Here is a 13,775-nt window from a genome sequence, read left to right on the forward strand (position 1 = left end):
CAACAAATTTTCTTATCAGTATTGCATTCGATTCTCTTTTTTTCTATTCATATTTCGGACAAAAAAGTAATATTTTTTGTTCCTTGTTCGATCAGAAAATGGCACCACCGTCTTCACTGACTACATTGGACCTGGCTCCTGGATTTCAAAATTCCTGGGAATCCAGATTTTTTCTAAATTCTGTTATTTTCAGATTCCTAGACTCCTAGATTCCAAGATTTCCAGATTATTGAATATCTAGAATTTTGGTTCTCTAGATCCCTGAATTCTTGAAGTTTCTGTAAATTGTTCATTTTCAAATTTCTCGGTTTCTGAATTCTACAATGTCTGGAATATTAAATTTTCCAATTTTTAGATCTTTTGAGTTCATGGCTTCCTAGACTTCATACTTTTGAAACGCGTTTTCCAATAATTTTGTAGAAAAAAAAGACAAAAGCGCCCCAGTTCGGCTTATGGATAGTCTGGCGGGCCTTGGGCGCGTTTGCTCGACGGTTTTCTTTTAGCTTAAAAAAATATTAGCCTGAAATATAACGTTTTCCGCAAAACATTAAAAACGCGTCTCAGGTGGGCCAGATTCCTCCGTTTCTAATTTCAGAATCTTGACTTTTTCCAGCATGAACATCTCTACGACAACCGAATCCAAATCCACACAACCTCCACCATCATCCAAATCATTTTCAAAAGAAATGCAATCCAAATGATGCTAAAAAACGGCAGAAACCAGAAATCAGTCTTTATTTCCTACTCCAACCACGAAAATGGGTGTGAACTTTTCTATCGAAACTCGAAAAAAAAATACTAGAAAAGGCGTGTTATTTGAAAATTTTCAAAACGTATTTCCAGCTAGCTCTATGTCATCAAAACTGTCAAAATGTAAGACTGGAATTTCTCATCACTCGGAGAATATTTAGTCTCAACGGAGGCAGCTCCCCCAGCTTCCTGGACGCTATATTTATGGCCAGGCCGAGTTATGTCTGGAACATTCCTTGGTAAGAAATTTTAACACGGAATCCGGATAAAAATCTTTATTAGAATTTATTTCAATCAAGAATCACACAACCTTCTGGAACATCACATTTTTTTACAAACTTGAACTCAAAAAACATATAAGTATTTTTCACCTTAAGTACTTTTTCTTTGTTGTCATTAACATTGAAGTACCAAATTTTCCCAATCTCTCCAAGCGACTCGAAAGATGCACCGAAAGCGTTAATGAACAAGTTCTCTCGGACCTCTTTGAGCACCCACAAGTACTTATCGTACTCATGGAATTGAAGAAAGTTCTGAAAAATTGATATATGGACATCTGGACGAGCAGACAAACCTCTTTTATTGCTCGTAACGTCTCCACGTCTATATTGCCAAACTGAATGGAAGTAATAGAAAAATGAGAGAGATCCTGATTGTTTTTTGACGATTCCAACTTCACAGTCTCACTAATGGTGATGGGCGCATTGTAATATTCGATAGACTTGAGATATTTTGGGTCCGCATGCTGTATGATTTGACGGGCGAGTTCCTGTGAACCCGCGTTGATTACGATAGATTCAGTTGCAAATGGTTTTTGTGACTTCATCACTTCTTCGAATTTTTCAAAAAAGTACTTTGTATTTACAGTGATCCTCTCGAATGGTGGCTTTTGAGAGTTAAGGGCAACTTTGAAATCATGAAAAACCGCATCCAGATGGTTCAAGTTCTCCACAAATTTAATTTTGGATCCACTAATCGCTTTTAACGATATTCTGCATCCGTTCCCATGTCCTTCATAGGTTAAGTTGAAGTCTACATTTGGAAGCCCAAAGAAGGGAGCAAAGAACACCAGTTTTTTTGCACCCAAAGTTTCACAGTTGATTTGTTTCATGCCGATTCCCGGTTTCTTGTCATCAATAAAGTTCCTTAAGTCCCAACAAGTTTTGCGAACGGATTGGCTAAAAATTAGGAGATTGTAAAGCGAAAAAATCGGATAAAAACTTACATTGCAATATAATCCAAATTATTCATTATCTTTTCCATTGGAACATCAGGAATTTCCAGAAAAGACGGTGACATTTTTAAGACTGAGCGTGAAAGTGAAGAAATCGATGGGTGTTGGTTTGACTTTCTTCCTTTTTCTTATCGGCGTTTACACTATTTTTTGTTTATACCTGTCATCGTCCGCTAGTCTCTACTCATGATGATACGTAGAAAAATTAAAGTTTTTCTCAACAAATGTAGAAATGTATGCCACGGTATGTCGGAAGACGGAATTCCGCGCAGTTCTGATACAGTACTGGTCATAAAGAATGCGACACTTGCAGTTTTTAGTTGAAAATGGTCAACTATTTCGGTAAATCCGGTAGGGAAATGGACATTTTTGTTGAAGGTATCAATTTCGCAATACTCCTTGGTTTGTTTGCTGGCAGCAGGTCAGGGAAGGTACATAGATAACAAAATGAATTTATTTATTTGTTTATCGAGAAGAGAAATGAGGAATGGAAGTACAAAAAGTGAGAGAAATAGAAGAACAATGACCTGAGGACGGTTCGGAACCAGAAAAATATCGACAATCGGTGCTCGAAAAACAAAAAATGTGACAATTTACAGTAAAATTGACCGATTTGAACACCTGGAACCAAAAATAACACAAAGTTTATACGAAAAAAATGAAGGGACCCTTTGGAACCGTTTTTAACCGGAAAATACGAACAATCCGGGTAAAGTCGGTTTCAAAACGTCTAGGGAGCTCGGAACACTTCGAAATACAAAAAAATACACGAAAATATCAACATCTATAGAAATGGCTGGAGAATACATAGTAAGTAGAGTTGAAACAGTATAAAGCTGTAAAACATGACCTCGGGACGTTTCAAAACGGTTTTAAACCGGAAAAAGTGGTTTTGAAATGTCTGGCTGAGCTCATTGGTACAAAAGACTGTTAAGAAAGTACAAAAACTGAAATGAAAACTGTGCAAGACGTTTTGAAACTATCTTAAACTCAAAAAATCAATTTTGAAACGTCCGGTTGCAAAATTAGACAAGAAATAGAACGCGTAAGGGTTACAAGGTAAAATCAACACAATAGGACTTTTTGAAACCATTTCAAAACGTCTCTACAAAAAAAGTTGGCCTAACCATGAATAACTGCTCCTTCTGGCACCTCCGCCATTCCCACATACTTAAAATACACGTGATAATCATCCCTCTTCACTTGAACAACTCTCTCCGAGTTAGCTGGAATCTCAAAATACCAGGTGTCCTCTTTTTTCACGGTTTTGATGGGACCACCTCCAAAAGATTCGGTGAGCTGCTTGACACTTGGCACCTTGCGTGGATACACCTGCAGGAACTTCTCCATGGATGTGCCCGATTGGAACATCTGGAATTTTAACCATCTGGAGATTTTCAGACTAAATTTTTTTGTGTACCTGTATAATTCCGTTGACAGATCCCATATTGAATTTCCCATAACAAATCTTGGCTCTCGAGAAATGCTCAAAGTGCTGGACTGGAAAATCCGAGAGATCAACTGAACTCATATCAATCTGTGTGGCCTGTTTCCATTGCTCTATGCCGACGAGCTCCTCGATCTTGAGCTCCATGTCTTGCCCGTGCTCCGCGGAGATACAGAGAAATTTCAGGTGGGTTGGACTGAAATATGGCAGGACTTTCATGACTTGCTCATGATTGCAAGCGGAGATTTTTAAGGCATCCGCATGAATCGGGGTCTTCGTAGTCTTGAACACATTTTCAAGATTCGCGGGGAACGCCGGGGATCCTTTGGTAGAGAAACGGACATAGAAATCTCGGAGAGCCAAAATCGGGGGAGTGGCCAAAATTTTGAAGTCCCCCAAAAACGCCTTCATAAAATCCTTGCCCTTGGTGAATTTCTCTCCGGATGCTCCAGTTTTTGTCCATCTGATGTTACAACCCTTTTCGTGTTTGTAGTAGTTTAAGGAGATCCGTGGGGTGCCCGGAGGATCATGGTATTCCATGAGGAATTTGATAGATGGTCCGATGTCTTCGACCTCGATTCGATTCAAGGGAATTCTGAAAATAAATAATATTTTTTAAATAGTAGTGCTGAAAGTGGGGGGTACCCTGCAGATTTGTTCTTAAGGATATCCTCCATCGGGGCAACCGGCAAGCCTAGATGAGTAGCAGGCATGGCTGAAAATAATCTTTTGGTAGGTTGTGGGGTGTCAATTGGGGTCTTTTTCGAATTTGAGTAGGAGAAGAGAAGCAGCAAGGATAGCGACAGGGATAGCGTTAGGGATAGCGACAGGGATAGCGTTAGGGATAGCGATATGGATAGCGATATGGACAGCGTGAAACTGTTGGGTGAGAGACATGGAGCGTGAAGACGCAGAGATATCTTGATCATTGTATGCATGACGTGGCACTCAGATTCCTCAGAAATTTCGGGAACAAATTTCTGGCTAACTTTTCAGGTTTGCAGGTTACTAAGGGTCAGTTATCACTAAAATTGGTATAAAAAAGGTGAGAAGCGGAACGTGATAGCCAAGGACAATGAGTACCACTGGAAACATAGACACCGCATGAAGGACATGTGTTCGAATGCTTGTTGTGTTGCTTTTTCAAAGTGAAGAGTTAGACGCAGAGAGAGAAAGTGGGGAATAGAGTGATGGGTTCGTGTGGTTATGGATTCGAAATTGATGGTGGGCAATGGGACATTCGAGAGATCTGAATGATTAGACGCAGAGAGATAGATCTAGGAAAACATGAGCGCGGGAGGGCGGGGCTTATGGGTGGAATAAACAATGAATAGATGATGTGTCATAGAGTATTCCAACTAGGAGAGGGCGGGGCTTATGGGCCGTAGAGATTATAGATTTCAAAATATCAAAACAGGAAACAATGATACGGTGATGTGTCATACTTCTTGAAGCTTGACTGAAGTTCCCAATCACTGTCCCCTCTGACGGCTGATGAGTATCACTGGTACTACCGTACTGCTGGGAGCAAGATGGCTCAGCTTTTCGTAAATTGATAAGTCGAAAGTCTTAGAGTAACCAGTAATTTATGATAAAGATTTATGATTTTATTCACGTCTTCTTCTTTTCGTTTAATAAATAGAAATAACATTTACATCGCATAGTAATTTTTCTATTCTCCGTCTCCACTTTCAACACGAAATCCGGATAAAAGTCTTTATTACAATTAATTTCAATCACGAATCACATAACCTTCTGGAACCTCACATTTTTCAATGAAGAAGAACTCAAACAATATATATTTGTTATACACCTTAAGGACTCTTTCTTTATTGCCAGGAACATTGAAAAACCAATTTTCCCCTTTCTCTTCAGGCGACTCGAACGCTGCTCCAAAAGCGTCAATGAACAAGTTCTCTCGTACAACATTGATGACGAACAAGTACTTATCGTACTCATGGAATTGAAGAAAGTTCTGAAAATGTTTATGTAGATGGACATCTGGACGAATAGACAAACCTCTTTTATTGTTCGCAACGTCTCCACGTCTATATTGTCAAACTGAATGGAAGTAATAGAAAAATGAGAGAGATCCTGATTGTTTTTCGACGATTCAAACTTCAATTTCTCTCTAATGACTATGACCTCATGCGAATTGATGTTGAACCTCATAGTCTCATGAATGCTGGTATATCCATGCGGATGGATGTCGATTAATTTGAGATATGTTGGGTCCGCATGCTGTAGAATTTGACGGGCGTGTTCCAGAGAATTCACGTAGATTTCCATACGTTCAGTTGCTATTGGTTTTTGGGACATCATATTTTCCTCGAATTTTTCAAAAAACGTCTTTGAAGTTACAGTGATCATCTCGAATGGTGACTTTTGAGTGTTTATGGCAATTTTGAAATCATGAAGAACGGCATCCAGAAAGTTCAAGTTTTCCACAATTTTAGTTTTGTATAAGCCGTCACTTGTAGCACGCAACATTCTGCATCCGTATTCATGTTTTTCATATCTTACGTTTATATATGCACCTTTTGGTCCTAAGGAAGGGAAAATGATAGCCAATCGGACTAGTGTATCGGACTTTTCAGAAATGTTAATTCTTTTCACGCAAGCTTCCGGTTTCTTGTCGTCAATAAAGTTCCGAAGGTCCCAACAGGTTTTGCGAACGGATTGACTAAAAATTAGGAGATTGTAAAGCGACAAAATCGAATAAAAACTTACATTGCAATATAATCCAAGTTATTCATTATCATTTCCATTGGAAGATCAGGAGTTTCCAGAAAAGACGGTGACATTTTTAGGAATGAGAGGGAAGGTGAGGAAATCGATGGGTGTAGGTTTGACTCTCTTCCTTTTTCTTATCGGCGTTTACACTATTTTTTTTGTTTGTCACCGGACAGTCCGCTGGCCTCTACACATGATGATAAGTAAAAAATTAAGTGCTTGCTCAGCAAATGTAAAAACGTATGCCGTAACGAGAACATTCTGGAAATGCTGCGGTGTACTTTGCCCGTAAAAGTGGAAGATCTCACTTTGCACGTGTCAGCCAAATTTCAGGTTTATGATTTTCTGAATCTCGTCGACTCAACACATCTGACCTTTTTGACTGTAATTGGTACTAACTTGGATGAATCTCAACTAGAAAACATGAATAGCCTGAAAAAACTTCAAGTTGGCAATTCTATCACTGACATCCCTTTGGCAAGACTCACAAATTTGGAGGAAGTAATTATAAATTACCGATTGGTCAAGTTTAACGATGTTTTATTTTTGAAAGAGGTACATATCTCTGAACTTCTCTCTGAAAATTCTCAATTCCAAACGTTCACTGCTTCATCTTCTAACTGCAAACCTTCCCTAGTTAATGCATATTCGCCCAGATGACCAAGAATTGAACGCGAAACCCGGATAGAATTATTTATTAGAATCAATTTCAATCACGAATCACATAACCTTCTGGAACAGAACATTTTTTAATAAAGCTGAACTCAAAACTATCGTGTCTTTTCAACACGGTAAGGACTTTTTCTTCGTTTTCAGGAACACTGAAAAACCAATTTAGGTCCAACTCTTCACCATTTTCGTCCCACTCTTCATCCGGTTTGAAAGTTGTCCCAAAAGCGTCTATGAACATGTTCTCGACGACATTATTGGACACGTACAAGTGCTTATCGTACTCATGGAATTGAAGATAGTTCTGAAAATGTTTATGTAGATGGACATCTGGACGAACAGACAAACCCTTTTTATCGCTCGAATTGTCTCCACGTTTAGATTCTCTAACTGAATGGAAGCAGTAGCAAAATGAGAGAAGTTCTGAATGTTTTTCGACGATTCAAATTTCACATCCTCACGAATAAAGATCATGGACTCCGGCCGACAGATGCCGATTGATTTGAGATGCTTTGGGTCCGCATTCTGTATGATTTGACGGGCGTGTTCCAGAGATTCCTCGTAGATTTCCATACGTTCAGTTGCTATTGGTTTTTGAGACTTCATACTTTCCTCGAGTTTTTCAAAAAAGGTTCTTGGGGATACAGTGATTAACTCGAATGGTGAGTTTTGAGTGTTTAGGGCAACTTTGAAATCATGAAAAACGGCATCCAGATAGATCAAGTTTTCCACAGTTTTATCTTTGTATCCGTCACTTGTTTTACCCAAAATTCTGCATCCGTTTTCATGTTTTTCATAAGTTAAGTCGATATACATGGTTTCTGGAGGGTCAAAAAAAGGGACATCGATCGCCAGTCCGACTGCTGTATCGGAAATTTGATCAATGCTAATTTGTTTTATATTGATTCCTAATTTATTGTCGTCAATAAAGTTCCGGAGGTCTCAACAAGTTTTGCGAACGGCTTGACTTAAAATTAGGGGATTGTAAAGTGAAAAAAACCGGTGAAAACTCACATTGAAGGATATCCCAAGTTATTCATTATCATTTCCATTGGAAGATCAGGAGTTTCCAGAAAAGACGGTGGCATTTTTAGGAATAAGAGGGAAGGTGAGGAAATCGATGGGTGTTGGTTTGCCTCTCTCTTCCTTTCTCTTATCGGCGTTTACACTATTTTTTTGTTTGTCACCGGACAGTCCGCTGGCCTCTACACATGATGATACGTCAAAAAAATTAAGTGCTTGCTCAGCGAATTCTATACAAATGTAGAAATGTATGCCACTGTATGTTGGAGGACGGAATTTCGCGCAGCTCTGATAATAAGTCTATAATGAATATGTGGACAAAACTGAACTAAATTAAATATTTCCAATTTATTGAATCAAAAAATCACAAAATAATCACATCAATTCTCTCTTTGAAACTGTAAACACCTCGGATTGAAATCAATCGATAAAATATCCTCCGGCTTACTGTAGCATTTGAAGAACCATCTCTTCCGGTGGCTTCCCATATAGTTGATATCATTTTCAGTCGGTCCGAAAACTTCCAAGAGCTCCGGTAAGTCAAAGGGGGTGACCACTTGGAGATAGACACAATTCATGTGGGAGGAATTGAGAAATGTCTGGAAATTTTTATATTTTTCAATCTGGCGCACCTTCCGCGCGCTCTCCACACCTACCTCTTTCAAAAATACCAAGTCTTCCACAGTTATCATCGGAAACTTGACATAAATATCCGAAAAATTGAGAAAATCTCCAATATTTCCATTATTCAACCCGATATGAATAGAATTTCCCATCTTTTTCCAATTTTCTAGCTTCACCATGTCGTCACTTTTCAGTGCCACATCTCTACTCCCATATCTCTCAATTCTGAGATAACTGACGGCGTCTGGATCGATATATGGCAAAATTAGGAGAAGTTGACTCTGCTGAGTCACTTCCAAGTCGAGGCTCTCCATCTGAAGTGGGCGTGGCCGGGATTCTAAGATTCTGGAGAAAAAATCGAGACTTTCAGCGTCATTTTCAGATTGGAAGGACATCTTTAAGTAGGTTAACTTGATTTTTTGGTGTTTTAAGAGAATTTCAAGATCCCGAGAAGCCACGCCCATGAAATCCGCGTTTTTTAGAATCGTTTCCTTTTTGATTTTTGGATTTCCGGGGATTTTCGTCCATCTCACAAGACAAGAAGTGCCCTGGAAGTCGTCATACTCTACAGTAATCCTCTGAGAGCCAAAGAACCCGAATTCCAGCTTGATTGCGTTTGAAAAAGTGGTGATTTTGATTTCTTGCAAGTTTTTTTCGGGGCACACGTCGTCGATAAAGTTGTAAAGGTGCCGACACGTTTTTCGTAGGGATAATCTGGAAAAATGGGAAATGTTTTTGGAGAATTGGAAAGCTGAAAAAACGCTGATTCCAAATATATATTTAGTTTTTGTCCTCGAGCCCTGGAATTCGAGAAAAACAAGGTCAACCTTCTGAAAAATGTTGAAAAAATGTTTTTTGTTGCAATTTTTGACATTCCGTCTCAATTTTTCATTTAACAAATTATTTTGTGAATTTATATCTATCTTGTAAATCGAAACCAGGGCTACATTTTTATAATTGACAACTTTTTTCTAGCTTCGTCCACTTTTGAGTTATGCGCCTTTAAAGATGGTAGCTTACAGGCCACAAGGAGTGGGAAAGAACAAGAGATGCAGAGAAGCGAAAAGATTTTAAAGGCGCATATCTCAAAAGTGGGTGGAGCTATTAAAAAGTTGTCAACTACAAAAATGTAGCTCTAGTTTTGATCTACGAGACAAATGTTAATTCAATGAATAATATATGAAATAAGGCATCGTGACGGAATGTTAAAAATTGCAAAAAAAATTTCGTTAATCTTTTGATCTTGTTTTTCTCAATTACCAGGCCTCGAGGGCAAAATTTAAATATAGATATTTGGAATCAGCGTTTTTTCAGCTTTCCAATGATATAAATCACGTCTCATAACTCCTATTACCTTCCTTAGAAAGTAAGAAATTAGAAAATGGTACTCACACATCGAGAAAATCCAATTTTTCCAATATTTTGAGTAGGACAACGTCAGGAAATTGGTCCAGTGACGTCATTTCTATATACATATTAAATAAAAATTGTTGAGAATGAAACGTCAATAGAACAGAAAGGTGATAAAAAGTTTGTTGACATTGTGAGAGGGCTGGAAAATTGTTTGTTATCTAAAACTTCTTTTTTTCGATTTTACTTTGCTTTGAAATTTTCAATATTAAAATTCAACATTTTCTAGTAATCATGTCATCTGAAAAGCTCTCGCTTCTGAATATGCCCGACGTCGTGATGGGAAATATTTTGGTGTACTGTGATTATGAAAGCTAGTGAGTTACCACGCTTAATTACTTCCAAAATTTAGAAACCCACAAATTTAAAAATTTAAAACTCCAGTGATTCAGAATCCAATAATCCTTCAAATACCAGAAAACTAGGAATCTGAGAATTCAGATTCCCAAGAATTAAAAAATTTATAAAACTCAGAAATCTGAAACTCCAGGTATCTAGATTCCAAGGATTCCAAAACTATAAGTGTTCAGAAATCCGAAATTTCAAGTTTCTAAATTTTTGTGTCCTTTTTCAGTCAAACAATGCAAAAAACCTGTCACGACCTGCGAAATTTCATAGATGACGCCACGTTAGAGCCCCATGCCAACGCTATCTACATCACTATGGAAACCGATTTAATATCTCTCGATATCTATTTTGACAACACCGACCAATCTCTGAAACTGGAATACATCAGAAGAAAAGACGGTTGTCTAGTGGAGAGATACTCTCGAATCTCGAAATTTCTGAAGAATCAAAATTATATCGAAGTTTTTTGTCAGGATTTCCAGATTTTTCTCAATTATCTGAAGAATCAGAAGACACCGACGGCCTACATGAAGTTTGTGGTTCATGATAAGGATGACGTTGGGTTCTGCGATAGATTCAAGAAAATTCTGAATCCCCTGAAACCATCTGAAATCAAAATCTCGCATCTCTGTCTTCGAGTCCACAATGAATCTCAAGTCTTGTCAGTGCTTCCATATATTTCTTCAAAGTTTTTGAAAAAGTTGGAAGTTATCGATTCGAGACGGACGGATCTAGATCTGGATCTGACTGAAATTGAAAATCTGGAGCAGTGGAAGGCTGTGGAGGACTTGGAGATCTATTCGTTTCATGTGAGGAATCCGAAGAGATTTTCAAGATTTTTGAGGGCGAAGGCTAATTTTATGACGGTCACAGTGGAGGAGGTGGAGTTTTTGAAAAAGGTGAGTTGAGAAAAAATTTAGAATAGTATATACCAGTCGGTTGACGCAGCCTACGGCTGCTCAACCTCCTTCCCTACACCACCCTTCTCAGTTTTACAGCGCCTGCGGCGCTTCCTAATTGATTAAGACAGTCGGGCCAAAATTATTTTCTACTTCTGGGTCGTTTAAAACTTTTCTTCACTTATTGGTAGTTTTTGTTAACTGAGCAGTCCGTTCCGACAGGAAACATTTGAAACATCTATCCTTTCCTGACTATTTTTTAAAAAATTTCTCAATGACTTTTTCTATCTCGATGGAAAGGAATTTAGAATGACACGTTTTTAAGTTTACCAATCTGAACTTTCTTCTTATGTTTTCCTTATTTCAAAATAATCTCAATGAAGAACTGGAACATAATCACTCTTCGTTTTTCCCTCCTCAAAAAGCGAGAAATCATTTCGGATATCAATTGTTGACTTTTCTTACTGTTCGGCGGCGATGCCGCCTCCCTCCTCTAAGTATGGCAAGATAAAGCAATGAGTTTTAACACGATCGAATGAAAATCCCGAATCTTAGGATACGTAACAGAGAAAAAATCTTCCTCAGTTCTTCTTTCTTTTACAGGTTTTTTACTTTACCTTTACTGAATCTACCTTTACCCGAACTATTTTAAAATACAGAAAAAATGAAATTTGGTAACTCTTCTTTTTTCCATTCTTGAAAGTTTTTTTTTTGAAATTTTCACTGATCGGCGGAAATCGTCATTGTCTCCAGAAGACGTCAAAATCAACTTTTTCGAAAAACGAAAAGTTCGGGCATCAACTAAGACACATTTTCAATACATCTATCCAGGTTTCATAAAAATCGGCCCACTACGAAGGGAGTTATGGCTGGCGACAAACAAATACACAAACGGATCTGTTGAATATTATTAGTAAAGATTTTTTATTAGTCCTGCAACTCAGAAATTCAAAATTCTAGGAATATTTATTGAAAAATGACTATTTTATGTCAAAATTCGGGTTTCTGACAATTTTCACTCAAACTGGCGTGCCTTGGGCGCGTTTTTTCACCGCGAAAACCACCTTTCCGCCTGAAAATAAAATCAAATGTGATTTTTTTAATACAAAATTAGACCAGTACATTGACATGGCCTAGAAAACGCTGTGGCCGAACTTTTAGAAAAACTCTTCCATTTTTTGAAAATTGAGATTTTTCAGCCTATTTTCGGTGGATTTAGAGCGTTTTTAGGCCAAAATTGAAGTAAATTTTTAATTTTGAGAGTTCTAGAAACATTCTGATGGTTTTGAGATTTTAGAAAGTATAAATTTATTGAAAAATGTAGAAATTTATGGTAAAAATCTAAAGTTTTCTCTTTTCCATCACAAAAACCAATTTTTCCGCCAGAAAAGCAAAAAATTGGAGCTTTTTTCACCGCAAAGATCACTTTTTTCCGCTAACAATTCGTCCCGTAAATGGTAAAAAAACAAACACTTCTATTTCGAGAATAATCGGCCTTTTTTTGAGGGATTTAGACGGTTTTTAGATCAAAATTAATAAACATTTGAGATTTTGAGAGTTCTAGAAGAATTCTGAAGGTTTTGAGCGTCTGAAAAAGTATATTTCATTTCCAGACTTTCCTTTCCTCGCCAGACTTCAAATCCTGCAAGCTCACTTTCATCTTCATGGACGATATTCCTTCCATCTTCCGCGCACTTGGCGCCCACTCCTTCACCGACCACGACTACATTGGAAGATCCAGAAGACGTTGGTTCTTCAGAAGTGACGACTCGGAGAAGGTACTTTCCATTGAAGTTTACTCGGATTTCATTGAATTTGAGAATATCGATTGGGTTGAGGTTCCAGTTGGTGCAATAGTTGTGTAATTAAAAAACAATAAATTTATTCAATAATTATAGCATCTTTAGGCACTGTAGATGTCAAAATTCTACTAAAAATCAACATATTTTGACTGAATTCCAGCTCAATGGGTCCCCTGAAAAACCATCTGCGCCTGTTGTAGCCTTCCTCCGGGGTGTCTTCATACAATGGGCCAAATTCTTGGAGCCACGACACCTCGTAGCTATAAATCTTATCACAATCGAACGCAAAACGCGTCAAATGGGGATGACAATTGAAGTCCTGAAAATTGAAAACTATGGAAGGTCATGGTCAGTTTGGAGTTATGGGACGTGACCTATATCATTAGAAAGCTGAGAAAAAGCTAATTCCAAATATGGTCTGGTATTCGAGAAAAACAAGCTCAAAGTTCTGAAGAATTACTTTCTAACACTCAAAAATTAATTTTTTTAAAAACCATTTCCGACACCCCGTCACAATGCCTCATTTCTTATATTATTTATTGAATTTGCATTTTTCTTGTAGATCAAAGCCAGGGCTACATTTTTACAGTTGACAACTTTTTTCTAGCTGCGCCCATTTTTGAGATATGCGTCTTTAAAGAATGTAGCATAGGGGGAGGGCGCACTCCTCATTCCGCACGCTCTTTCTCGCCAGCTTGTTTTTAAAGACGAATATCTCAAAAGTGGGCGGAGCCATCAAAATGTTGTCAACTACAAAAATGTAGTCCTAGCTCTGATCTACAAGATAAATGTAAATTCAAAATGAGGAATCGTGACGTGATGTCAAAAATTCATAT

The 13,775-nt window shown here is 37.9% G+C and overlaps 6 protein-coding genes across 6 annotated transcripts; 1 reads left to right on the forward strand and 5 right to left on the reverse strand.

The window, feature by feature from the left end:
- Positions 1-547: 547 nt before the first annotated feature.
- On the reverse strand, positions 548-2,049 carry GCK72_021381 (uncharacterized protein; the record flags this gene model as incomplete). The annotated part of the gene is made up of 4 exons (XM_053734224.1): positions 548-703; positions 1,122-1,366; positions 1,438-1,928; positions 1,976-2,049. The coding sequence occupies 4 exons, from the start codon at positions 2,047-2,049 to the stop codon at positions 548-550; spliced, it is 966 nt and encodes a 321-aa protein (XP_053583137.1).
- A 1,057-nt stretch (positions 2,050-3,106) lies between these two features.
- GCK72_021382 (uncharacterized protein) lies at positions 3,107-4,144 on the reverse strand (the record flags this gene model as incomplete). Its single annotated transcript, XM_053734225.1, has 3 exons — positions 3,107-3,355; positions 3,405-4,026; positions 4,077-4,144. The coding sequence occupies 3 exons, from the start codon at positions 4,142-4,144 to the stop codon at positions 3,107-3,109; spliced, it is 939 nt and encodes a 312-aa protein (XP_053583138.1).
- Positions 4,145-5,163: 1,019 nt separating this feature from the next.
- Positions 5,164-6,235, reverse strand: GCK72_021383 (uncharacterized protein; the record flags this gene model as incomplete). The annotated part of the gene is made up of 3 exons (XM_053734226.1): positions 5,164-5,406; positions 5,451-6,114; positions 6,162-6,235. The coding sequence occupies 3 exons, from the start codon at positions 6,233-6,235 to the stop codon at positions 5,164-5,166; spliced, it is 981 nt and encodes a 326-aa protein (XP_053583139.1).
- A 638-nt stretch (positions 6,236-6,873) lies between these two features.
- On the reverse strand, positions 6,874-7,921 carry GCK72_021384 (uncharacterized protein; the record flags this gene model as incomplete). The annotated part of the gene is made up of 3 exons (XM_053734227.1): positions 6,874-7,137; positions 7,182-7,605; positions 7,848-7,921. The coding sequence occupies 3 exons, from the start codon at positions 7,919-7,921 to the stop codon at positions 6,874-6,876; spliced, it is 762 nt and encodes a 253-aa protein (XP_053583140.1).
- A 315-nt stretch (positions 7,922-8,236) lies between these two features.
- GCK72_021385 (uncharacterized protein) lies at positions 8,237-8,794 on the reverse strand (the record flags this gene model as incomplete). Its single annotated transcript, XM_003104644.2, has 2 exons — positions 8,237-8,455; positions 8,513-8,794. 2 exons carry the CDS (start codon positions 8,792-8,794, stop codon positions 8,237-8,239), a joined length of 501 nt encoding a protein of 166 aa, XP_003104692.2.
- A 1,330-nt stretch (positions 8,795-10,124) lies between these two features.
- GCK72_021386 (uncharacterized protein) lies at positions 10,125-13,002 on the forward strand (the record flags this gene model as incomplete). The annotated part of the gene is made up of 3 exons (XM_053734228.1): positions 10,125-10,207; positions 10,465-11,137; positions 12,751-13,002. 3 exons carry the CDS (start codon positions 10,125-10,127, stop codon positions 13,000-13,002), a joined length of 1,008 nt encoding a protein of 335 aa, XP_053583141.1.
- Positions 13,003-13,775: the final 773 nt, after the last annotated feature.

The sequence above is a fragment of the Caenorhabditis remanei genome, chromosome V (assembly GCF_010183535.1).
Source record: "Caenorhabditis remanei strain PX506 chromosome V, whole genome shotgun sequence".
NCBI lineage: Eukaryota > Metazoa > Nematoda > Chromadorea > Rhabditida > Rhabditidae > Caenorhabditis > Caenorhabditis remanei.